This window comes from Rhinopithecus roxellana, chromosome 12 (assembly GCF_007565055.1).
Source record: "Rhinopithecus roxellana isolate Shanxi Qingling chromosome 12, ASM756505v1, whole genome shotgun sequence".
Classification (NCBI taxonomy): domain Eukaryota; kingdom Metazoa; phylum Chordata; class Mammalia; order Primates; family Cercopithecidae; genus Rhinopithecus; species Rhinopithecus roxellana.
This window is the reverse complement of record NC_044560.1, coordinates 91259859-91286561: the sequence shown is the minus strand read 5'-3', so window position 1 is coordinate 91286561 and position 26703 is coordinate 91259859. Positions and strand designations below refer to the sequence as shown.

Genomic DNA, 26703 nt, shown 5'->3' with positions numbered 1-26703 from the left:
CTACAACAGCAGCGCAGGATTCTGCTGGATTTTCTGCAGCTTTAGTTTCCACACGAATGGCCCCTGTATGAGTTCTGGTAACTGACTGTTAGCATCATCTTGATTACTTTAAAATTAAAAAAAGAGAGAAACAACTTACAAGGAAATATACCATAGACCATTATACCATATACAGTAGAAGTTCTCTTAACATATTGCATTATCTGATCTTTGCATACCTGAATCACTATAGTCAGTTGAACTATTTTTAGTATACCCACCTACTCAGTTAAGTGTCTTGCTACTTTGTCACAGTCACTTTAGATAAATGCGCTTCTGTAATTTCAGAAGAGCATCATGTCATCACTTAATCAAATCCCTAATTTTAATAAAATAAAAAAACTGAGTAGCATTATAAACTGACCCCTAAGCAATCCTGCTTCCCAGCTGAATTAGTAGAGAGAGAATGCAGAATGGGTGTCTGTTATATAAATAAGATTTCACCTAATCTCCCTTAAGAAATTTATTAAAATCAGGCAGGCACTGTGGCTTACGCTTGCAATCCCAGCACTTTGGGAGGCCAAGGCGGGTGGATCACGAAGTCAAGAGATCAAGACCATCCTGGCCAACATGGGTGAAACCCCGTCTCTAAAAACACAAAAATTAGCTGGGCGTGGTGGTGTGCACTTGTAGTCCCAGCTACTTGGGAGGCTGAGGCAGGAGAATCACTTGAACCTGGGAGGCAGAGGTTGCAGTAAGGCAGTGAGCCAAGATTGCGCCACTGCACTCCAGTCTGGCGACAGAGTGAGACTCTATCTCAAAAAAAAAAAAAAAAAAAATTATTAAAATCTACGTTACAAAAGAATTCTGGTTTAGGTCAATAAGTTACTTACTGTCTGCATGGGCTAATCTAAGAATTAAGGAGTTTCAAAAATTTGTATTTAGTGCCAGATTTTATGTTCCTTAAAGTCAGACATTATGTCTTATCAATCTTTATAGCCCTACCACTCCTCTACCCACTACCACCCCCACAGGACATTCTCAAGTCTCACTAAATGTCTGCTGAATACATTCACCATTTTATTCATTTGACAAATATTTTTCAATAGATTATCACACATGAAGTGCTAGATGCGGTGGGGGCGGGCAGACATGTGGCCTATCCTCACAGAGCTTTCAGAATGAGTCAATACAACATGATGGCTAAAACCACACATGCAAATTAACCAACTGCTAACTAAAGTATGCAAAGAGAAGGACAGAGTGCATACAGATGGGGTTAGTCTTTCCACAATCCACCTGTCCACTTAGAATGCTCTTGCCACCAATCTAATAGCTTCTGACAGACATTCCACTAGGACTTATAGAAGTTACACAATTTCAAAGATTCAATACTCTGAGGAACTTCCAGTTTGCTCTATACTAAGTTATACTTTTTATATTCCTAAATCTTTGCCCCCTCATGTGTTGGTTCAAATTAAGTAGTGAAATCTCTTATACCCATTATAAGCATACTCTGGGTATGTGAAGAATGGCTGGAATAATCAATCTTCTTCATTATCACCCTTTTTTTTTTTATTTTTTGAGATAGAGTCTCACTATATCACTGCTGGTGATCCTCCCACTTCACCCTCCCAAGTAGCTGGGACTACAGGCATGAACCACTGTGGCTGGCCAGGCTTGTATCTTTTTTTTTTTTTTTTTTTTTTTAATGAAGTCTCACTCTGTCGCCCAGGTTGGGGTGCAGTGGCACAATCTCGGCTCACTGCAACTTTCACCTCCCAGATTCAAGCGGATCCTTCCACCTCAGGCTCCCAAGTAGCTGGGATTACAACTGTGGGTCACCAGGCCCGGTTAATTTTTCTGTTTTTAGTAGAGATGGGTTTTCACCATCTTGGCCAGGCTGGTCTCGAACTCTTGACCTCAAGTGACCTGCCTGCCTTGGCCTCCCAAAGTGCTGGGGTAAGTAACTATAGGCAAGAGCCACCTCACACCCAGCCTTTGTTTTTTGTTTTTTTTTTTTTGCTTTTTTTTTTTTTTTTTTTTTTGAGTCGGAATCTTGTTCTGTAGGCCCAGGCTGGAGTGCAGCGGTGCAATCTCGGCTCACTGCAAGCTCCACTTCCCGGGTTCATATCATTCTCCTGCCTCAGCCTCCCAAGTAGCTGGGACTACAGGCGCCCGCCACCACACCTGGCTAATTTTGTGTGTGTGTGTGTGTATTTTTAGTAGAGACGGGGTTTCACCATGTTAGCCAGAATGGTCTCAATCTCCTGACCTCGTGATCCACCCGTCTCGGTCTCCCAAAGTGCTGGGATTACGGGCTTGAGCCACCGCGCCCGGCCTTTTTTTTTTTTTTTTTTTTTTTTAATGCAAGATTGGGTTGAAAGGATTACAGCCATCCTTTTATTTGGGAAAAAACTGGACTAGGCCGGGCGCGGTGGCTCACGCCTGTAATCCCAGCACTTTGGGAGGCCAAGACGGGCGGATCACGAGGTCAGGAGATCGAGACCACTATGAAACCCCGTCCCTACTAAAAATACAAAAAATTAGCCGGCGCGGTGGCGGGCGCCTGTAGTCCCAGCTGCTCGGGAGGCTGAGGCAGGAGAATGGCGTGAAGCCGGGAGGCGGAGCTTGCAGCGAGCCGAGATCGCGCCACTGCACTCCAGCCTGGGCGACAGAGCTAGACTCCGTCTCAAAAAAATAAATAAATAAATAAAAATAAAAATAAAAAACTGAACTAGGTGAGGTGGCTCACGCCTGTAATCCCAGCATTTTGGGAGGCCGAGGCAGGTGGATCACTTGAGATCAGGAGTTGGGACCAGCCTGGTAAACATGGTGAAACTTCATCTCTACTAAAAATACAAAAATTAGCCCGGCGTGGTGGCACATGCATGTAGTCCCAGCTACTTGGGAAGCTGAGGCTGGAGAATTGCTTGAACCCGGCCAGCATTCAGTGGTACAATCACAGCTCACTGTAACTTCAAAATCCTAGGCTCAAGTGATCCTCTCTCCCACCCACCTCAACTTCCTGAGTAGATAGGACTGGAGAAGTGCACCACCATGCCCAGTCTGGTCTCAAATTCCTGGGCCTCAAGTGATCCTCCCACCTTGGCCTCTCAAAGTGTTGGGATTACAGGTGTAAGCCACTGTACCTAGCCATGGTCTCTTATTTTTCTTTAGGAACTGAAATCACAATTGGAGAAAAGGGGCAATAAATGACAAAGATGACCTCCTAAAGTTCATTCTACAGTGACCAAATTAATGGCCTCTTTTGTTTCAGTAAATTCACTTATTCCACAAATACCTACTAATTTGTAGCAGTACTGTGCTGGGAAGTAAGGATGGAGACTCTATTCCTGCCCTTGAAAGGCTATGATATATACTAAGGGGTCAGATATATATGTAAAAAATTAGCTCACTTAGGCACCATATTTGACTATTCTAAACATTCTTATTGAGGTGTTCTCATTCACATCCCAAGCGATTACCCGCAAATTACTCCCTCAAGTCCTTGCTATATACCTCAACTGCCTATTACATATTTCCATCTGGGTGTCCTATTCAAATCTCAAACTCAGCATGTCCAAAACCAACCATCTTCCCCAGCAAATATGCTCTTCCTCCTATGTTCCATCTGCCTCCTTTCAGTAGCCAGAGCTAAAAAACTATCTTTGAAACTACCACACTAAAGTTTGTTGATTCTATCTCAGAAATGTATTTGTCTCCTGTCCCTATGCTTTATCTCTGCAGCCATTCACCTAAACCAGGTCCCCAATATCCCTCATCTAGACTACTACATTGGCTCACTTCTCCAGGCTAAATAAGCTTCAGTTCTGTAAATGTGTTATATCACAGTATCTCTGTACATTGAAAACATTAATGTCCAAGGGGAAAATGACAAGAAGAAATTGACTAAAATGCTTACATGGTTAGCACTGAGGTAGCAGGAATATGAGTAATTTTTGTCATCTTTATACTTTTCTAAACTTCTCAAATTTTCTTTAATAAGCATGACTACATTTTCAAAGCAAAAAAAAATCTCCCCTCACCCTCAATTCTATCTATATTTCTCACTACGTGGTTTCAAGGAGCTTGGCAGCATTCTGACTATTCTTTGAAACTATCAAGAAAGGAGAATTTCTTTCAGGATGGTCACATTTAATGTAAAGAATACATTCCAATTTAAATCTCACATAGTTCACGATTAACTTTCCTAATGAAACAAATACAGTTATATTTACTGAGCACATAGTATGGATTAGGCACTTCCTAAGAGCTTTACAGGCCACTAAACTTATTTAATATGCACAACTCCATGAGCTAGGTGATTTATTATCAGCCCATTTTAAAAATGAGGAGCCACTGTCAAGTTGTCTTTTGGGGATTTTTTTTTTTTTCCCTTAATGAGGAAACAGAGATTGAATTATTTGGCCAAAGTCATCCAATAGGTAAGTGTTGGATTCAGGATTTGAACTAGAGCCATCTGGCTCCTCAGCCCACACTTAATCACCATGCTTTCTTTATGCCTTTTCACAATTCAACTATTTTAAGTGTGCTTTTAAATTCTGCCCCCTCACCCCCCAGCATCAGCTTTAATATTTTGCAGCAAGTTGTGTCATGGTCATCATTTGGCCTTCTTCCCGAGTTTACAACATCTAACTTCCATTTTAAAGTGACTGCTTCTGGGGAATGTTTTCAAGCAACGGCACTGACAGATATCCTGTACTTCAGAATGCTGGTGGGTCACAAAAAAACTGACAAAAGATAGCTAGCGCTTATTTTCAAAGCTGTATGTCCTATGGCAATAGGAATTTACATGTTTTCTAATAGAGAGGGGTTTGAATTATTTCAAAGTTTGCACATAAAGCAAGAAACCTTGATTTAAATTTCTCCACTTGTGAAACTCCCAGGAAATTAAACATTTCAGTAAAATGTGACTGCACTACAAGAGACAGACTTCCAGGAGAGGGCAGCATTTGAGATGGATCTCTGAAGTATGAGCAACAGTGACGGGAACAGGAGGACTCCAAAGAGAGAACTTTAAAGAAATCAGAAAAGATGAATAGACAACTAGATGACTAGAACAGATGGGAGTAAATGGTGAAGAGACTTAAATGTCAGTAATGAGGATGCACCTCTTGATGGAGGTTTCCCTTCAAGAGACTAAGCTGAGAGTGAGATGAAACGAAATGGAGAGAGAACAGCTGGCTGCTTACAACCAGGAAGTTAAGTGGCTAGAGTAAATTAAACCCCCTAAGTCTTTAACATATGCTGCTACTATGCCCCCTGCCTCATTTTCTATATTGGTTATAGGTGGTTTTTTTAAAAGTCAGAGATATGACTAACTTTTACTCTATCTATCTATACTTTTTTTCATCCATCCTGATTAAATTTCACCGGATTCAGTCCATCAATCTCAGCCTACTAAGATTATTTTTAGATACCGATTCTGCCACAGGATTTAACTATGCTTTCTAGTTTCAGTTCATTTTCAATTTTTAAAAATGCCTTTTGCTGTTCTGTCATAAAAATAACATAGCATTGTTAAATACATATGCAAAAATAAAAATTTAATAACCCATAATACCACCATCCAGAAACAGACCACTATTAACAGGCAATACATTAAGCTTGAGGGGTTTTTTTAAATTATTTTTTTGGAGATGGGGTCTCCCTCTGTCACCAGGCTGGAGTGCAGGGGCGTGATCTGCGCTCACTGCAACCTCCGCCTCCCAGGTTCAAGCGATTCTCCTGCCTCAGCCTCCTGAGTAGCTGGGATTACAGGTGCCCACCACCATGCCTGGCTAATTTTTTTGTATTTTTAGTAGAGAAGGGGTTTCACCATGTTGGCCAGGATGGTCTCGATCTCCTGACCTCGTGATCACTGCAAGCTCCGCCTCCCAGGTTCAAGCGATTCTCCTGCCTTAGCCTCCCAAAGTGCTGGGATTACAGGCATAAGCCACCATGCCGGCTGCTTGAGGGTTTTTTAATGCCTAAACCAAATATTTTAATAGAATCATGCTATATGTCTTTCCATTTGTTGTAAAGTTTTCTTCAATGTCAGTGGTTTTATGGTTGCAGAACTTTGTGTGAGTATAATTTATTACCCAATTCTTTATGGACATAATGGCTTCTAACTTTGCAGTATTATATATAATATTAAGATGAACACCCCATAACACTAAAATGAGCACCCCTATATCTAATTTCTCTCATGTATCCATGACAATGTACTTATAATAATGTCCTATAAATGGAATTGCTGGGTGCATAATTTTTAAGGCTTTATACAGTGTCAAATTCTGCTCCGGAAAATTTGTTCCAATGTACATTCCTATTATTGGTGTTAAAAGGTGACAGACTGAGGAGCTGTAACAATTATTAGATATTATCATTGTAATATAACTTTTGAGGATCAGCTTACTAGAAGAAATACAATACTTTGTTTATTCAATTTACGTTCATCACTGTGGCAGTTCAAGAAAATTTTTCATATATTCCTTTAATAATCTAATCTTAACACCTAATTACTACAGAGTAATCCATAAAAGACACACAGACCAGTGCAATCTAACAGAAAACCAAGAAATAAATCCACAAATAAATCCTTGTGTATGTGGTCAAATGAAAATGATTTTCACCTAGGGTGCCAAGACTACTCAATGGGAAAAAGACAGCGTGCTTCACTTCGCTTTTCTTTTCAGATGGAGTCTTGCACTACTGGTCAGGCTGGAGTGCGCAGTGGTGCCATCTCGGCTCAACGCAACCTCTACCTCCCAGGTTCAAGTGATTCTCCTCATTCTCCCAAGTACCTAGGACTACAGGCACAAGCCACCACACCTGGCTAATTTTTGTATTTTTAGTAGAGATGGGGTTTTGCCATATTGGTCAGGCTGGTCTCAAACGCCTGACCTCAAGTAATCCATCCGCCTTGGCCTCCCAAAGTGCTGGGATTACAGGCATGAGCCACTGCACCCGGCTGAAGACAGCCTTTTCATTCAACAATGTTAGGAAAACCAAATATTCATATGCATTGCGAGACCTTACCTTACACCATTTACATAAACCAACTTGAAATGGATCAAAGATCTAAACATATGAACTAAAATGATAAAACTTTAGGAGAAAACATAGATAAATAGCTTCATTACATTGGATTTGGCAACTATTTCTTGACTATGACACCAAAAGCACAAGCAACACAAGTAAAAATAGATAAACTGGACTTCATCAAAATTAAAACTTCTGTGCATCAAAGGACACTCTCAAGAGAGTAAAAAGGCAACCCGTAAAATGGAAGAAAATACAGCAAATCGTATATCTGTCGATGGATTAAAATCTAAACACATAAAGACCTCCTGAAACTCAACAACAAAAAACAAGCCAATTAAAAATTGAGCAGAAGACTTGAAAAGACATTTCTCCAAGGAAGATGTACAAATGGCCAATAAGCACATGAAAAGATGTGAAACACCACTAATTAGGGAAATCCAAATCAAAACCATGAGATACGACTTCACACCCATTAGAATGACTATTATCTAAAATAAAAGAGGTCAGGCCGAGTGGCTCACACCTGTAATCCCACCACTTTGGGAAGCCAAGGCAGGTTGATCACTTGCAGTCAGGAGTTCGAGACCAGTCTGGCCAACATGGTGAAACCCTGTCTCTACTGAAAAAAAAAAAAAATTAGCCGGAAATGGTGGTGGGCATCTGTAATCCCAGCCACTCAGGAGGCTGAGGCAGAGGAATCGCTTGATTCCAGGAGGCAGAGATTGCAATGAGTGAAGATCGTGCACCTGCACTCCAGCCTGGGTGACAGAGGAAGACTCGCTCTCAAAAAAAGAAAAGTAAAGAACAGAACAAGTGTTAGCAAGGGTGTGGAGAAATAGGAAACCCTGTACATTGCTGATAGAAAAGTAAAATGGTGCAGTGATTTGGAAAATGGTATGGTGGTTCCTCCAAAAATTAAACAGAAATACCATATGATCCAACAATTTCATTTCAGTGTACATATCCCAAAGAAGTGACAGCAGGATCTTGAAGAGGTATTTGTACACACATGTTCATAGCAGCATTATTTACAATAGCCAAAAGGAGGAAGAAACCCAAATGTTCATCAACAGATGAAGATGAACAAAAGTGATATATCCATAAAATGAAGTATCATTCAGTCTTTAAGGGGAAGAAAATTCTGACACATGATACAACATGATGCATCTTGAGGACACTATATTAAGTGAAATTTGGCAGTCACAACAAGACAAATACTGTACAATTTCACTTATATGAGGTACCTAGGAATAGTCAAATTCATAGAGACAGATGGTAGAATGATGGTTGCCAGAAGGTGAAGAAAAAAGGGAATGGGGAGTTAGTATTTAATGGGTACATAGTTTCACTTTGGGAAGATGACAAAGTTCTGGAGATGGATGGAGGTAATGGTTGCACAACAATGTGAATGTACTTAATGCCACTAAGTTGTACACTCAAAAATGGTTAAGATGGCAAATTCTATGTTATGTATACTTTCCCACAATAAAAGTACCAAAAAAAAAAAAAAAAAAGCGTTAACTTTAAGTCTAGAGATTTTAGATTAGAAATTTTCAAGAAACTGAAGTGAATGAGCATGTAAAAGGAAGATGACGGCCGGGCGCGGTGGCTCACACCTGTAATCCCAGCACTCTGGGAGGCCGAGACAGGCGGATCACGAGGTCAGGAGATCGAGACCATCCTGGCTAACACGGTGAAACCCTGTCTCTACTAAAAAAAAAATACAAAAAACTAGCCGGGCTAGGTGGCGGGGGCCTGTAGTCCCAGCTACTCGGGAGGCTGAGGCAGGAGAATGGCGTGAACCCGGGAGGCAGAGCTTGCAGTGAGCTGAGATCCGGCCACTGCACTCCAGCCTGGGCGACAGAGTGAGACTCCGTCTCAAAAAAAAAAAAAAAAATCACTCATATATATCTCTATAAATATACCTATAAAACATTCATATATATCTCTACAGATAGGTATATCTCCATATTTATAGATATACCTATCTATAGAGATATATATGAGTGTTTTTATTTTTTGTGTGTGTGAGCCAAAGATTTATCTGTTCATTTACTACATTTGAAATACTCTTCGATGACATCCTTGGCCTGAGACTCCCTGAAAAATATAGAATGCTTCAAAAATTTGCATGTCATCCTTGCACAGGGGCCAAGCTAATCTTCTCTGTATCATTCCAATTTCAGCGTATGTGCTGCCGAAGCAAGCATGAGTGATTTTTCCATCCATCCCTCACACCATATATAAAAATTACCTCCAAATCAATCATAGACTTAAACGTAAAACCTAAAACTACACAATCTCCAGAAGAAAACAGCAGAACTTCCCTGTGGTCTTGGATTAGACAGATTTCTTAGATATAACGGGAAAAACACAATTTATCAATATTAAGAATATATGTTCTTAGAAATACACTGTTGACCGGCGCGGTGGCTCATGCCTGTAATCCCAACACTTTGGGATGCCGAGGCAGGCAGATCACGAGACCATCCTGGCTAACGCCATGAAACACTGTCTCTACTAAAAATACAAAAAAAAACACAAAAAATTAGCGAGGCGTGGTAGCAGGCGCCTGTAGTCCCACCTACTCAGGAGGCTGAGGCAGGAGAATGGCGTGACCCCAGGAGGCGGAGCTTGCAGTGAGCTGAGATCATGCCACTGCACTCCAGCCTGGCTGTACAGAGCAAGACTGTCTCAAAAAAAAAAAAAAGAAATACACTGTTAAGGCCAGTTGTGGTGCCTCACACCTATAATCCCAGCAAGGGCAGATCACTTGAGGTCAGAAGTTCAAGACCAGCCTGGCCAACATGGTGAAACACTGTCTCATCTAAAAATACAAAAATTAGCCAGGTGTGGTTGCAGGCACCTGTTCCCAGGCTACTCAGGAGTCTGAGGCAGGACAATCGCTTAACCCGGGAGGCGGAGGCTGCAGTGAGTTAAGGTCACGCCATTGCACTCCAGCCTGGGAGACAAAGTGAGACTCGGTCTCAAAAACAAATTAATTAATTAAAAATAAATAAATAAATAAGAAATACACTGTTAAGAGAATAATAAAAAGAGAGAAGGCACAACCTAGGGAGAAAATATTTGCAAAAGCATATATCAGAAACACAAACACAACACCTCTCAAAATTCAACAATAAGAAAACAATTATTTTTCAATGGCAAAGATTTGGACACTTCATCAAAGAAGATATAAGGATGGCAAACAAACATATGAAAAGACGTGCGACATAAGTCATTAGGGCCAGGCGCAGTGGCTCACGCCTGTAACCCCAACATTCTGGAAGGCCAAGGCAGGAGGATTGCTTGAGACCAAAAGTTCAAGACTAACCTGGGCAACGTGGCAAAATCCCACCATTACAAAAAGTACAAAAAAATAGCCACGTGTGGTGATACAAGCCTGTGGTCCCAGTGATTTGGGAGGCTGTAGTGGGAGAATCACCTGAGCCTTGTGGGCTGAGGCTGCAGTGAGCCAAGATCACACCACTGCAGCCTGGGTGACAGAGTAAGACCCTGTCTCAAAATTTTAAAAAGACATTAGGGAAATGCAAATTAGAATCACAATGAACTAATAGTAATTTTAGAGTGGCTAAAATGAAAAACACTGGCCACACCAAATGTCAGTGAGGAGGTAGAAAACTAGAACGCTCACACACCGTTGATACGAATGTAAAATTATACAACTACTCTGGAAAACCTGTCATGTGACCCAGTCATTCCACCTAGGTATTTACCCAAAAGAAAAGAAAAAGCATCTGTCCACACAAAGACTTCCACACAAAATATTCGTAACAGCTTTATCTGTAGTAGTCAAAAACTGGAAACAATTCAAATGTCTATCAGTAAATAAACAATTAATGATATATCCATACAATGAATACTCATCAATAAAATAACTGCTGATATATAAAAGATGAATGAATTTCAATAATTATACAGATAGATGCCAAAAAAGAGACCATATGATTAAAAATTCTTAAAGGCCGGGCGCGGTGGCTCAAGCCTGTAATCCCAGCACTTTGGGAGGCCGAGATGGGTGGATCACGAGGTCAGGAGATCGAGACCATCCAGGCTAACACCGTGAAACCCCATCTCTACTAAAAAATACAAAAAACTAGCCGGGTGAGGTGGCGGGCGCCTGTAGTCCCAGCTACTCGGGAGGCTGAGGCAGGAGAATGGAGTAAACCCCGGAGGCGGAGCTTGCAGTGAGCTGAGATCCGGCCACTGCACTCCAGCCTGGGCGATAGAGCGAGACTCCGTCTCAAAAAAAAAAAACAAAAAACAAACAAACAAAAAAAAATTCTTAAAAATGCAATCTAATTTATAGAGATAGCAAATCAGTAGTTAAGTGGGGATGGGAGGATATGTATACAAGAGGAGGGTAAGAAAGGGAATATAAAGCGGTAGGAAGAAACTTCTACGGATGATGGATATAATCATAATCTTGATGGTTTCATGGATATTAAGATACGACAAAGCTCACCAAATTGTACTTTTTTTTTCTTTTGAGACAGAGTCTTGTTCTGTCACCCAGGCTGGAGTGCAGTGGCACAATTCTGCTCACTGCAACCTCCACTTCCCAGGTTCAAGAGATTCTCCTGCCTCAGCCTCACAAATAGAATGAGAATTATTATTATTATTATTATTATTATTATTGTTTGAGTCAGAGTCGCGTTCTGTCGCCCAGGCTGGAATGCAATGGCTCGATCTCAGTTCACTGCAACCTCCACCTCCCGGGTTCAAGCAATTCTCCTGCCTCAGCCTCCCAAGTAGCTGGGATTACAGGCACCTGCCACCATGCCCAGCTAATTTTTGTGTTTTTAGTAGAGACAGGGTTTCACCATATTGGCCAGGTTGGTCTCAAACTCCTGACCTCATGATCTGCCTGCCTCGGCCTCCCAAAGTGCTGGGATTACAGGCGTGAGCCACCGTGCCCGGCCAGAATGAGAATTTTAAGTGAAATCTCTTTAAGTTCAAATATACATATATGTTCTCCATTTCATATGATAAAAAAACACAAGACTGATCCAAATGTGATGTTTTATGCACATTTATGGTTAGAATTTTATGGGATCGTCTGCTCTAGATTTAACTCCTCCCCGCCACCCAACAACAGAACAGAGTCTTGGTTCTCCTGTTCAGGCTGGAATGCAGTGGCACAAACACAGCTCACTATAACCTCAAACTCTTCAGCTTAAGGGATTTCATGCCTCAGCCTCCCAAATAGCTAGGACACCACAATGCCCAACTAACTTTTAAAAAGTTTTTGTAGAGACAAGGTCTCACTACATTGCCCAGTCTTGGTCTTGAACTCTTGGCTTCAAGAGATCCTCCCACCTTGGCCTCCCAAAGCACTGGGATTACAGGTGTGAGCCACTGTGCTTGACCCCTTGATTTAACATTTTCATTGACAATGTCCTTTAAAGACTGAAATCAAGATTTCACTACGAAGAAAAAACCAAATAAAGAAAGCGAGCATTAACTGATGCAATACTTTCAGTTCTAATCAGTAGTTTCCAATGGGATGGGCATTTATTCTAGGGGGCAAATGATAATCCATCAGGGAGAAGGAATATAATATTAATACTTATATTCAAATGAGTTTTTAAAAATCTCACCCCTTTTATGTATTTCTGTATCTGTTTTATACAATATATAGGTATGGTACAAATAAAACATACTTTTAAAAGATATTAATTTATTTTGGTAAGAATATACAAGACAAATATTTGGAGATGACTTAGAAAATAAATCTTATGGCCGGGCACGGTGGCTCAAGCCTATAATCCCAGCACTTTGGGAGGCCGAGACGGGCGGATCACGAGGTCAGGAGATCGAGACCATCCTGGCGAACACGGTGAAACCCCGTCTCTACTAAAAATACAAAAAACTAGCCGGGCGAGGTGGCGGCACCTGTAGTCCCAGCTACTCGGAAGGCTGAGGCAGGAGAATGGCGTGAACCCGGGAGGCGGAGCTTGCAGTGAGCTGAGATCTAGCCACTGCACTCCAGCCTGGGTGACAGAGCGAGACTCCGTCTCAAAAAAATAAATAAATAAATAAATAAATAAATCTTATATAGCAAACATTTTTCAATAGAGTTACAAAATTTTGGAGTAGAATCAAACCTTAAAGGGAATCTCATTTAAGGAGCAATATGAGGCCCCCCAAATAACAAGCTGACTTGCCCCAAGGTCATACATCCATTTGGTGGCACTCTATTTGAAAACATATAAAGGTCACTTTTTTTGTTTTTTTTTTTTTGAGACAGAGTCTCACTCTTGTCACCTAGGCTAGAGTGCATTGGTACAATCTTGACTCACTGCAACCTCTGCCACCCACGTTCAAGCGATTCTCCTGCCTCAGCCTCCAGAGTAGCTGGGATTACAGGTGCCTGCCACTGTGCCTGGCTAATTTTTGTAGTTTCAGTAGAGACGGGGTTTCACCATCTTGGCCAGGCTGGTCTTAAACTCCTCACCTCCTGATCCACCCACCTCAGCCTCCCAAATTGCTGGGATTACAGGCGTGAGCCATCATGCCCGGCCAGATAACAATATTTTTTATAGTTAGCTAATGGAAAGCACTGCAGTCTTCCCAGTTATTCAGCTATAACTTAGTCTTCCAGAGTTTAGAAGCATTGATTATAAGAGATCAATAAATGATCAATAAATGACTACACTGATAAACCTCTCACAAAGCCACCATCAATCACAAAAGTGTACCACACATTCCAATGGCTTCAGGTTAGGCTACAGCTCTAATTATAATTCTTTGGACACGTTCTGCTTCATGAGAACTTTAAGGAGACCTAAAATCTCAAGATTACATGATCAGTCTGACACGGTGGCTCATGCCTGTAATCCCAGCACTTCGGAAGGCCAAGGTGGGCGGATCACTTGAGGCCACAAGTTTGAGATCAGCCTGGCCAACATAGCGAAACCCCATCTCTACTAAAAATACAAAAAATTAGCTGGGCATGGTGGCGCATGCCTGTAATCCCAGCTACTCAGGAGGTTGAGGCAGGAGAATCCCTTGAACTCAGGAGGTAGATGATGCGGTGAGCCGAGATCACACCATTGCACTCCAGCTTAAGCAATAACAGCAAAACTCTGCCTTAAAAAAAAAAAAAACAAAAAAACCCTGAATATTATTAAAATGCAAATTAGCGTAACAATCTGATAATTTTTTCCTATTAGATTGTCAAATATTAATAAGTTTAACAATACAAGCATTAGCAAGGATTTAGTAAAACGAGGACTCCCAAACACCACTGGCAGAAGTACATATTCAACTTTTTGTAGGCCTGGCGCGGTGGCTCAAGCCTGTATTCCCAGCACTTTGGGAGGCCGAGACGGGTGGATCACGAGGTCAGGAGATCGAGACCATCCTGGCTAACACGGAGAAACCCCGTCTCTACTAAAAAAATACAAAAAACTACCCGGGCGAGGTGGCGGGCGCCTGTAGTCCCAGCTACTAGGGAGGCTGAGACAGGAGAATGGCGTGAACCCGGGAGGCAGAGCTTGCAGTGAGCTGACATCCGGCCACTGCACTCCAGCCCAGGCGACAGAGCGGAAAAAAAAAAAAAAAAAAAAAAAAACTTTTTATAGGCAAGTATCCATCAAAACTTAAACATTCTCTTAATCCAGTAATTTCTTTTTTTGAGTCAGTGTCTCACTCTGTTGCCCAGGATAGAGTACAGGCAAGTATCCATTAAAACTTAAACATCCTGTTTAATCCAGTCATTTTTGTTTTTGAGTTGGCATCTCACTCTGTCGCCCAGGATACAGTGCAGTGACGCAATCTCGGCTCACTGTAACCTCTGCCTCCTGGGTTCAACCAATTCTCTTGCCTCAGCCTCCAGAGTAGCTGGGATTACCGGCTAATTTTTGTATTTTTAGTAGAGACAGAGTTTCACCATGTTGGCCAGGCTGGTCTCGAACTCCTGAGCTCAGGTGATCCACCCGCCTCGGCCTCCCAAAGTGTTGGGATTATAGGTGTGAACCGCCGCACCCAGCCTAATCCAGTAATTTCAATTCCAGATTTATGTTATGGATAGAAATAACCAGCACTTAATTTTTATTTATTTATTTATTTATTTTTTGAGACAGTGTCTCGCTCTGTTGCCCAGGATAGAGTACAGGCAAGTATCCATCAAAACTTAAACATCCTGTTTAATCCAGTCATTTTTGTTTTTGAGTCGGCATCTCGCTCTGTAGTCCAGGATAGAGTGCAGTGTTGCAATCTCGGCTCACTGCAACCTGCGCCTCCCAGGTTCACGCCATTCTCCTGCCTCCGCCTCCTGAGTAGCTGGGACTACAGGTGCCCGCCACCACGCCCGGCTGTTTTTTTTTATTTTTAGTAGAGACGGGGTTTCAATGTGTTAGCCAGGATGGTCTCGATCTCCTGACCTTGCAGCACTTAATATTTAACTAAGTTCATGGGACACTGTTTATAATAACAAAATAACACAAATGTTTAAATTATGGTGTATGCTCAAAATGTACTGATAAAGAAAAGGGTCAACATATCAAATTAAAAAATAAATTGCAAAAGGGTAAGTATTTGTGTTTTTGTCGTCATTTCCTCTGGGAGGCGACTGGAAAGATTGTGGGCAGAAGGAAAGAGGCTTTTACTTTTCCTTAAACCCTCTGTACTGTATTTTTTGCCTCAAGAAGTACTTTTATAGTTAAAAAAAATTTTTTTTTTAGTTAAGAGTGTTGAAAGTGTTGCTACCTGTAGAATTTAAAATCAATGCAGTTTCTGATGGAATACTATGCATTTATTTCTTAATTACAGTAAGTCTACACATATTCTACATGAAAAGATGTCTACAATAATGAAATAAGCAGGTTTTAGTATATAAGCTTGAAACCATTTTTCTAAAAATAGTACATATATATGTACACATCATATAGAAAAATTCTATAGATATGCATTCCTAAATTGTTAACAATGGTCTACCTAGGAAAAGGTAGCACTGGAGTACATAAAAGTGTGTATGACAGGAGCTTTTACTTTTTATTCTCCCCTTTGATACTGTTCTAATTTTTAACAATTAGAATGTATGCATGAGTTGTTTGCACAATTAGAAACTGTAATATTTATATAAACGCATATTCTATACGTATTTTTCCAAAAATCTGATAAATACACCAAGCTATTAAGTGACTTTATATGGTACTTTCACTATCTAATTCATCTATTTGTAAATCTTGTTTTAAGTTTCTAGAATGAGCACCCACTAGTTTTGAGTCACAAAAACTAAAATATTTATGTTTGCTTTATAACTTTAGGATACCATGAATTGATGGGTGCTGACGAGTTGATGGGTGCAGCACACCAACATGGCACAAATATACATATGTAACAAACCTGCACGTTATGCACATGTACCCTAGAACTTAAAGTATAATAAAAAATAAATAAATAAATAACTTTAGTTATTTGTTAAAAAATTAGTTATAGTTAAAATGATATATTTTAAACATATATATGAAAAAAGCAAAGATGATGAAATGGAATCACAAAAATATGCCTATTTTATAAAATTATATATCATAAAAATGCAATTCCCAAGCAAGGATATACATTTTATCATATGTGATAATAATTCTTATAACAAATGTCCACATTAATAAGAAATTGTGCTGGCTAATATGACATATTCAGGTTATTTCCTTAGGAGTAAGAATACCGAGAAATCAGGCTGGGAGTGGTGGTTCACGTCTCTAATCCCAGTGCCTTGGGAGGCTGAGGTGGAAGGATCACTTAAGGCCTCAAGTTCAAGACCAGCCTGGGCAATAGAGTAAGACCTTGTCTCTACAAAAATTATTTTTAAAGTAGCTGGGCACTATGGCATGCACCTGCAGTCCTAGATATTTGAGAAGCCGGGGTGGGAGATCACTTGAGCCTAAGAGTTTGAGGTTACAGTGAGTTAAGATTGTACCACTGCATTCCAGCCTGAGCAAGGAAGTAAGATTCTGTCTCTAAATTGAAACAAACAAAAAAAAAACTATCAAATCAAATGTCAGCACCATAAGCTGCTAGATCCAAATCATAATAATAATATTGACAAGAATAGCACTCAAAAAGACAGTAATCAGAGTTAGCACAAAAGTGGGGAGAAATAAACAAACACATTAGTAATCCCAGCCTAACTATGTTGCAGCAATATAGGTAAACCTGTAAGAATAAATCTTGACTCAAGATACGTCTGAAGTATAACTCATTCTCAACTTTCCCCAAATTATAACACACTAAAATATTTTTCATATGAAACAATACACATAATTTAATCCCTGCAAAACCTTCGGAGGAGAAATTTTTTCATAAAAAGCTCAGTCAGAGTCAGCCGGTTTTACAAATAAATTTTAGCAAGTAGGCTAATGCACAAATACAGAATCCGCAAATAGCGAGAACCAACTGTATATTCAAAGAACTGAAGGAAACATGCCTAAAGAGTTACAGAAGGCCGGGCGAGTTGGCACACACCTGCAATCCCAGCAATTTGGGAGGCTGAGGAGGGAGGATCACGAGCTCAGCAGTTTGAAACCAGCTTGGGCAACATGGCGAAACCCTGTCTCTACAAAATACAAAAATTAGCAGGGTGTGGTGGTGCGCCTGTGGTCCCAGCTACTAGAGAGGCTAAGCCTGGGAGGTTGAGGCTAACAAGGCTACAGTGAGCTGTGATTGCACCACTGCACTCCAACGTGAGCAACACAGCAAGACCCTGTCTCAAAAAAAACAAAGAACAAAAAAAAAAGCTCAGAATCACGTTTTAGGCTAAAACTAAACAATTAAAAGTCAGTGGCAGGCAGAAAGACAAGGCAATCACCTCTTCACCTCTGCACTTTGCTTTATTATAGTAAAAAAAAACATGTGACTCTTGAGCTGATAAAGGCTTCAGAATATGGCAAAATGTTCTAGACCTGGTAAGTCTGGCAAATGCTGCACAATACCTAATGTCTCTCTTGGAAATTCACAATGTATTTTAACATTTAAAACGCTTATCCCATGGCCGGGCATGGTGGCTCACGCCTGTAATCCCAGCACTTTGGAAGGGTGAGGCGGGTGGATCACCTGAGGTCAGGAATTCAAGACCAGCCTGGCCAACATGATGAAACCCCATCTCTACTAAAAATACAAACAGCCAGGTGTGGTGGTGAGCATCTGTAATCCCAGCTACTTGGGAGGCTGAGGCAGGAGAATCGCTTGAACCCGGGAGGCGGAGTTTGCAGTGAGCTGAGATCACGCCACTGCACTCCAGCCTGGGCAACAAGAGCAAAACTTCAACTCAAAAAAAAAAAAAAAAAAAAAAGTTTATCCCAACTTACATAAACATAGAACCCTTATTTCAAGAAGCACTTATTAATAAATATATCACATGGAGTGAAACACAGTTTAGGAAATTCTGATACAAGAAAAAAGAACATAGGCTCTAGAGTCTAAAGAACTCACCACCACTTACCAGCTGTGTGATCCTTCCAACTTCTCTGGACCTGTTTTCTATCTGTAAAATGAAAATCACACTACCTACCTGAGGGCTTGGCACACAAAAAGATCCTCAATAAATTACTTAGGCCCTCAAATTTTTCGTATACTGGATTGTATGTTGGCCTTGTGCCAGCAATGAAAGTTTTATTATATAAATTTCTATTTATGTTAGAACATATTACTATCATTATTTTTGAAATGGAGTTTTGCTCCTGTTGCCCAGGATGGAGTGTAATGGCACAATCTCTGCTCACTGCAACCTCTGCCTCCCAGGTTCAAGTGATTCTCCTGCCTCAGCCTCCTGAGTAGCTGGGGTTACAGGTGCTTGCCAAAACATCCGGCTAATTTTTTCTATTTTTAGTAGAGACAGGGTTTCACCATGTTGGCCAGGCTGGTCTCGAACTCCTGACCTCAGGTGATCCACCTGCCGTGGCCTCCCAAAGTGCTGGTATTACAGGCATGAGCCATCGTGCATGGCCAAAACATATTATTTATACAAAATGTAATGTATTTTATATGAAATATTCTATTATATAATAAAAATAAGGTTCTACTCTTAGTTGATCAAGATTCAAAGAACAATAAGGTGTGGTCCCTGCTGGGAAGCAGGATAAACTGGTTGACAAAAAAATGTCTCCTTCTCTCTTGGCCAGGCACAATGGCTCACGCCTGTAATCCCAGCACTTTGGGAGGCCGGGGTGGGCAGATCATTTGAGTCCAGAAGTTCGAGAACAGCCTGGCCAACATGGCAAAACCCCATCTCTATTAAAAACACAAAAATTAGCTGGGCATGGTGGCAAGCACCTGTAGTCCCAGGCACTCTAGAGATTGAGGCACGAGAATTGCTTGAACCCAGGAGGCGGAGGTTGCAGTGGGCTGAGATCTTACCACTGCACTCCAGCCTGGGCAACACAGAAAGACTCTATCACAAACAAACAAACAAACAAAAAAGTATCTTTCTATCTATTTATATATTTATTGAGACAAGGTCTCACTCTGTCACCCAAGCTGGAGTAGAGTGGCGCGAATACGGCTTACTGCAGCCTCAACCTCCTGGGCGCAAGTGATCCTCCTGCCTCAGCCTCCTGAGTAGCTGGGATCACAGGTATGCATTACCACAACTGGCTAATTTTAAATTTTTTTGTAGAGACAAGGTCTCACCATGTTGCCCAGGGTGGTCTTGAACTCTGGGGCTCAGGGGATCCTCTCGCCTTGGTCTCCCAAAGTGCTGGCGGGGATTACAGGCGTGAGCCACCACAGCTGGCCAAATGTCCCTATTTCTTGATAAAGACAGTTAAGACTTGCTTATTACTCTCAAAAATAAGAGTGGGAGATACAGGAAAGGGAGGAGATAAAGATCAACAAGCATTTAGTGAGTACCTACTAAGTTTTAGAGACGAGGCACTAGGTAAATAAAAGCCAACACCTTCATGGCACTTACATCCCAGTTGGGGAGACTGACATACAAGATCAGTAATGATCTGAAGGAAAATAAAGTAATACTTAAAGAGGTGAAAGGCAATGGGGAAGTGCTATTTTAGATAAGATAGTCAAGGAAGGTCACTGGTAAAGGTGACAAGCGTCTAGACCTGAATGAAAATAAAACACGTTTTAGTCTTTGGAGCCTTGCAGTAAGTTGTACTTTCTATTCAGTTTTTGTCAACACTATTCAAAAGAGTATGATCCACGGAAGAAACAGAAACCACTAGAGGTCACAGTATACAGTAAGAGACAAGATGGTACCACAGCAAATGACAGCACCCGAAGTTTTCACTGCTCCACGGGTGATATTTATACTATGTTTTTGTCATGTGCATTACAAAGCTAGCTTTTGCTATGGAGAACTACTTGTCATGTAGTTTCTATTTAAATATCACTAAAAAGAAGGCAGTACAAGAAGAGAAGCTAGTGCATTAAAAACTTATTGAAATATGAGAGAGGTAAGGCTCAAGAGCCTTCATGGCCATCAACCTCAAGGTAAGCAGACTGATTATTCCCATCTTGGCATCTCCAAACTATTGTCCTGTTAGGTGGTTAACTCTTCCTCAATACTAGGCCTCTCATTTTCTCTCTCCATCAATGCTATTCCTCACTGCACACATGTAAATGTGTACATTATTATATGAATGTAGGCTGAGGTTGATAAGTAATGTCTCCAAGAAATGACCAAAAGCTCCTATCCTGTTCCTTTATAGTAACTTCTTTTTTTTTTTTTAATTATACTTTAAGTTCTAGGGTACATGTGCACAACATGCAGGTTTGTTATGTATGTACACATGTGCCATGTTGGTGTGCTACACCCATTAACTCATCATTTACATTAGGTATATCTCCTAATGCTATCCCTTCCCCCACTCCCCACCCCACGATAGGCACCAGTGTGTGATGTTCCCCACCCTGCGTCCAAATGTTCTCATTGTTCAATTCCCACCTATGAGTGAGAACATGTGGTGTTTGCTTTTCTGTCCTTGTGACAGTTTGCTCAGAATGATGGTTTCAGCTTCATCCATGCCCCTACAAAGACATGAACTCATCCTTTTTCATGGCTGCATAGTATTCCATGGTGTATATGTGCCACATTTTCTTAATCCAGTCTATCACTGATGGACATCTGGGTTGGTTCCAAGTCTTTGCTATTGTGAATAGTTCCACAATAAACATATGTGTGCATGTGTCTTTATAGCAGTATGATTTATTATCCTGTGGGTATATACCCAACAATGGGATGGTTGGGTCAAATGGTATTTCTAGTTCTAGATCCTTGAGGAATTGCCACATAATGTCTTCCACAATGGTTGAACTAGCTTACAGTCCCACCAACAGTGTAAAAGTGTTCCTATTTCTCCACATCCTTTCCCTTTATAGTAATTTCTTATGGTAAATTTGTTTTTTACATAATAGATTTTACATTAGGTGTTCCCCCTAAAGTACTGTTTTTTAAGTGTGTATCTCATGTGTGTATCATGAAGTCCCTACAATACAATCCATTTAACAAATCAGTTTTGTGTGACAGGCATTGTACTAATTGCTAGGTACTAAGTATACAAAAAAAAAAAATAAACAAGATCCCTGCTCTTGTTGATTTATAAGTCAATACAAAAGACAAACATGGAAACAAATATTTAGGTACCACGTTTATGTACTGGAAGCTAACAGAATACATTGGAGAAAGAACCACCTAATACTGCCTGCTGAAATCAGAAAAAGCTTCTGAAAGACCCTAATATTTGAGCCAGGTCTTAAAGGATAAATAGGTAGATAGGGAAAGGAAGACCCTGGGTTATTCAGGCAAAGTGAGAAATGGACACAGTGGTGAAGGTGGGATCAAACCAACTTTTTAAATGAGGCTGGAAAAATGGGAGTTGGTGGTTCGGATTCTAAAAGGCTTTGTATACCAAGCTAATAAGTTTGAACTTTATCTTGCCTTTGGGGGGAAAAAATTGAGGCATTTTAGGGAATAAAGTGACTAACAAGATTATATTTATAATTTAGAAAGAATACAAAGATGAACTGCAGATAATGTCAGTCAGAAAACAAGAGATTAATGAAGAGGTGGCTGCAATAGGAGAAAACCTGAAAGAAGACAGTGACAGCAATAAAATTAAGAATTAAAACTATAGGTATATACAAAGTGTCAAGGAAAAAAAAAATCCCAAACAAATAAGAGGAAATCTATCTGGTGAATCAGGAAAAGCTTCACAGGAGGGATGACATTTATACTGGGCCCTAAAGAAGAAAAATCTCCCATGCAGAAAATGAGAGAACCTCACAATGAAAGGGAAAGGCATGGCCTGAGATCTTGTTAATGTAGTTAATACGTTTATTGGATCTTGAAAAGTCAAATGAAAATTAAAATCATCTTTCTCAAAATAATGTGCTTGGAAAGTTACAGACAAAATTTTAATCACAGGAATAACTGCAATCACACGTTGGTCCATGGACTGACTCCAAGTAAAGAACTCCTGAATAGGAGTAAACAGTTGGATTCAGGTGATGAGACAGGGGAGGGTTGAAAAGCATGCTGAGACCAAGGTTGTGAAAACTTCTTGCTACAAAGCTAAGAAATCTGGATAACACAGACAATTCTGGAGGTATTTTTTAAAATAGAGATTTTCTTATTAAGTCCTTACAACAATGAATCTGCATACAAAACATAAGTACTATTATCCATTTGCAAAAGAATTAAGGTTTAAAGAAAATAACATGACCAAGGTTACACAACTATTTCAATAGTGAAACCAGTACACAGGTTATCTGACTCACAGACCTTGTACTCCATCACTAATCTAGGAAAAATGGAAATTTCAATGTAGTACTTACTTATTTTAGCCATTAAAAATCTACAAAGTCACTGTTAGTCTTGAACCTAAAAGTGTCTCATATAAACATGGTTTAGTCATAAAATTACTTTGCCTAGTATTCTCAAAGTGTAATCATATAATCACCCAACAATTCCAATTTTGATAATGAAGTTTACTTAAAAAAAAGTCTTCAAAATTTCTGTTACAAATAGAGACACCAATTGTAAAACTTAAGGAATCTTGGTCCCCAAAATACAGCAAAAACTTGAGAAGACATCATCAATTTTTCAGGAAAACAAAGAAAGACTGTTTTCTAAAGTTAATCTTATCCACACTGTCTGGCAGTGGTTTCACAAAAGGAACTGAAGGAAAGAGAAAAAACAAACCACATCCCATAGTCACTTAATACAATTTTTCACTGAATACAGTTTGACCTAAGTATCATTTTCTTAGTAACTATTACTTTCAGTGTTTCATTTTATCATCTTCACAAACATATGAAAATTGAAAATATGCCCAGAATGAGACAAGCTTCTCTATTCACTCATATGTTAGTTTATTTCTTGATTTGGTGCAATTCCAAAGACAGAGCCATTTCTTTTAAGTGCTGCAAGAGTTGGAGAGAATATGGTCCCAGGATGTTGCAAAAGGGATCTGCTTGGTACAATCTAAGTCTCTAGGACATTTCTAACTAAATAACTGATGAAAATACATTTGTAGTATTAACCATCCCATAAGCAGGGGTCAGGCCTTCATGATAATGTAAAAATGCCTACTACCTATCTTTATATATTATGTGCTCCTCTCCTAGAGTCCAAGAAAACTGTCTTAACTAGGTTCCCACCTTCAGAACTGTCACACAATCAGTGCTCCTTAAGTGAATGAATATATGTTATTCTTCTTTTCAAATGTGAAACCAAGAGTTATTCAACAAAATTTATTGATGGTGAAAATTTTCCTGCTTCTTCATACAATTTTTACTTTTTCTGTATCGGGTCATCAAGGACATAGTTGATTTTATCTGGACTACAGGGAAAAATTGTGTCAAAAATATGACAAATTTTGTGAAGACTTGTACACAAACTTTCTATTCTGATTGTGTAAAGCATTATAAGGAGATAAAGGTCAGAAAATAAGATAGTTTTGCAGACACGGTTACCTAAGATTATTAGCTAAGAAGTGGTAAAGTCACAGTCAAGATCCAACTAACTTCCAATCCCATGTACTTTCTTTTTTTTTTTTTTTTTTTTTTTTTTTTTTTTTTGAGACGGAGTCTCGCTCTGTTGCCCAGGTTGGAGTACAGTGGCCGGATCTCCATGTACTTTCTATTACAATATAGTGCTACAGGAATACTTGTTCTTATTTCATTTATTAGTCTAAGAAACAATTTTTGGAAAAATTTTAGGTAAAAAAAAACTTCATAGAAAAGACAAATTAATTACACATGCTTTCTTTTAAAAATTCTTCTGGGTCATCACATCTCTGGTGTCACCAAGATTCAAGACATTAAAATATTACGTTAAATAAAACTGCAGCTGCAAGCACTAGACATAAAGCAGAATACATATATATGTGATTCTTTGACAAGCTTCAATGTGACTGGTTACATTCATTCTTGTCATCTTTCCAGGGAGACAACTCAAGCTTAGAAGCCTTACCCAAAACCCACAGTTGTTTTCTGCACCACCACTCTCCTTCCATTAGTTTCCCCTTCTCCCAGAGGATTCTGGGTCCTGACCAATCTCTACCTTTGGCACTGGGATGCTTCCCCACCCGAGACCTTCACGTGACTCATTTTCATCCTTGCAGCTCACAGGGTCTACTATCTAAAGTGGCCTCTCCCAGTTACTTCTTTCTAAGCACATATTACAATTTATAATTAATCTTTTTACTTATTTTTACTAGTTAATTGTCTTTCCCATCAGGATATCCCATGAGGGCTCTCTCCTCACCATTGTCTCTACAACACCTCCTTTTCAATCATTACCAAAACCGCACTGGAAATACTGTCATTTCTATCACCTCCCACCAACTTGTAAGTTCATCAAGGCTAAGTGCTGTCTTACTCATGTTTCCCCAGCACTTGGTAAAGTCCCCGGCACTACCCTATAAAGTCAGTAAAAATTTGTAAAATAAATTAGCTTACTAAACAAGGATGATTACTACTAAGGAAGCTGAGAACAACACATTAACATTTAATAGTACAGGGCAATGTTGCAGGTTGTACACACAAAAACTGGAGTGGTACAATCCATGGAAAAGATGAGTAAGGACAAAATCCCATTCAAAGAGATGAGGTGCTTCTGTCTCAGCAGAGAGAGGGAGAAAAGCAACCAAGCAAGCTAACTTTTATTCTACTCCGGACCAACAGAGCAAACTGCCCCCCAAAATTATTATTTTAGAACGCCGCAATTTATTCAGCATACTGGACTACTTATTAAGACTCCAAGTACCAACATACTACGATTATTTTGCATTTTCTAAGGTACAACAGATAAGGAGCAGAGGGGTGCCTCTGAAACCTGATAGAACAAACATTGGAAGTAGAAATAATAATGGCCGATATTTATATTTGTAAAAGACTTGAAAACATACAGAAAAATCTCGCAGTGGTCATGGAGACTAAACACACCCATAAATATGTAATCATAGGTTAGGACCCACCATGGCACAGAAATGATCATACGACTGCCGAAAGAGGCCACACTCTACATCCCTCTTCCCATCCTCTTCTACCCAAAGAGTCAGCCTTATTCTCGGTAGCACAATCCTCTCAAAGAAATACAGAAAAGACAAAAGAACAGCTTAAACGTCAAAAAAAAAAAAAGAAAGAAAGAAAAAGAAAAAAACAGCCAACCAACCGGCTCCGCAATCCCTAATCAGAAAGCCCTAGACGCCTTTCGAAGCCAACTGTCATACCTTTTAGGAGCCCAAAAGATGTTAACTCCAAAAATAAATCTCTGGCCCCAACACACCTCTCTGGATTATTCAGAAAAACCCGGGTTTAACAGTTCGGAGATCTGCACTCCACTCAAAAAAGGATCTCCCGGCAGGGACAAGCAATCAATTCCTCAGGGGGCAGTGGCGCTCCAACCACCCGGTCAGGACATAGGCAACGGCGACAGGGCACAGCCCTTCCAGGGACCCACCAGGGCCCTCCGGGATCTCAGTAAGGCTCAGAGCAAAACGCCCCAGGGGTGGCCAAAGTCGGGCAGTGGCGCAGGGGGGCCAGCGGTCGAGCTTCCAAGCTGGGCCTTCCCGGCCCGGGGGCGCGGCGAGTCACTGAGGTGGCGCCTTTCAGTTCGGACCCGGCTGCTTGCAGAGGATCCAGGGCCTCTTTCCCTGACTTCCCCGCCCCGCCGCCCTCAGCCAGCCAGTCAGCCCCTCACCTGGCAGAAGCTCCGGCAGTAGTTCAAAGATGAGACCTCCGACACCTCTTGCTCCCTCAGCTCTGTCTCCAGCTGCCACAGACACGGCCGCAGTCCCAAGGCTCCCGGCGCTGGAGATACGGGGCGATGACCCCGAACCATGGACTCAGTCTCGGCTCCATCTCCGGCTCCAGCTACCGCCGGAGCCTCAGCCCCAGCCCCGGCGACAGCGGCGGCGTCTCCCTTTCCGTCCGCCATCTTCCCACGGCCCACCAGCGCGTAGGCAACCAAGCCACGTGACTCAGCCCTGGCCCTGCCCCCGTCCGCCCGCGCATGGTGACGCACTCGTTAGCGACGCGGGCGCCCGCCTGATTCCGTCATTCGGACTCCGGGTGCTCCTCCTCTCAGTGGCCTACGCATCACCAGTCCTGACAACAACCCAGCAACAACTGGCCAGAGGCTATGCCCACCTAGACCACTTTGAGGTCATGGGATCACGGAGCCAGAAA

At 40.9% G+C, this 26703-nt stretch overlaps 1 protein-coding gene and 1 non-coding gene across 2 annotated transcripts in view; both read right to left on the bottom strand.

The window, feature by feature from the left end:
- The window catches only part of RLF (rearranged L-myc fusion), an 81184-nt gene extending 54707 nt beyond the window's left edge, over positions 1-26477 (bottom strand). The window contains exon 1 of the mRNA XM_010354215.2: positions 26216-26477. Coding sequence (XP_010352517.1) covers positions 26216-26452 — 237 coding nt within the window. The 5' untranslated portion in view covers positions 26453-26477. The remainder of the gene's footprint in view (positions 1-26215) is intronic.
- On the bottom strand, positions 9136-9242 carry LOC115892466. Its single transcript, XR_004052348.1, has one exon. It is a non-coding gene; the product is annotated as a U6 spliceosomal RNA (small nuclear RNA).
- Positions 26478-26703: the final 226 nt, after the last annotated feature.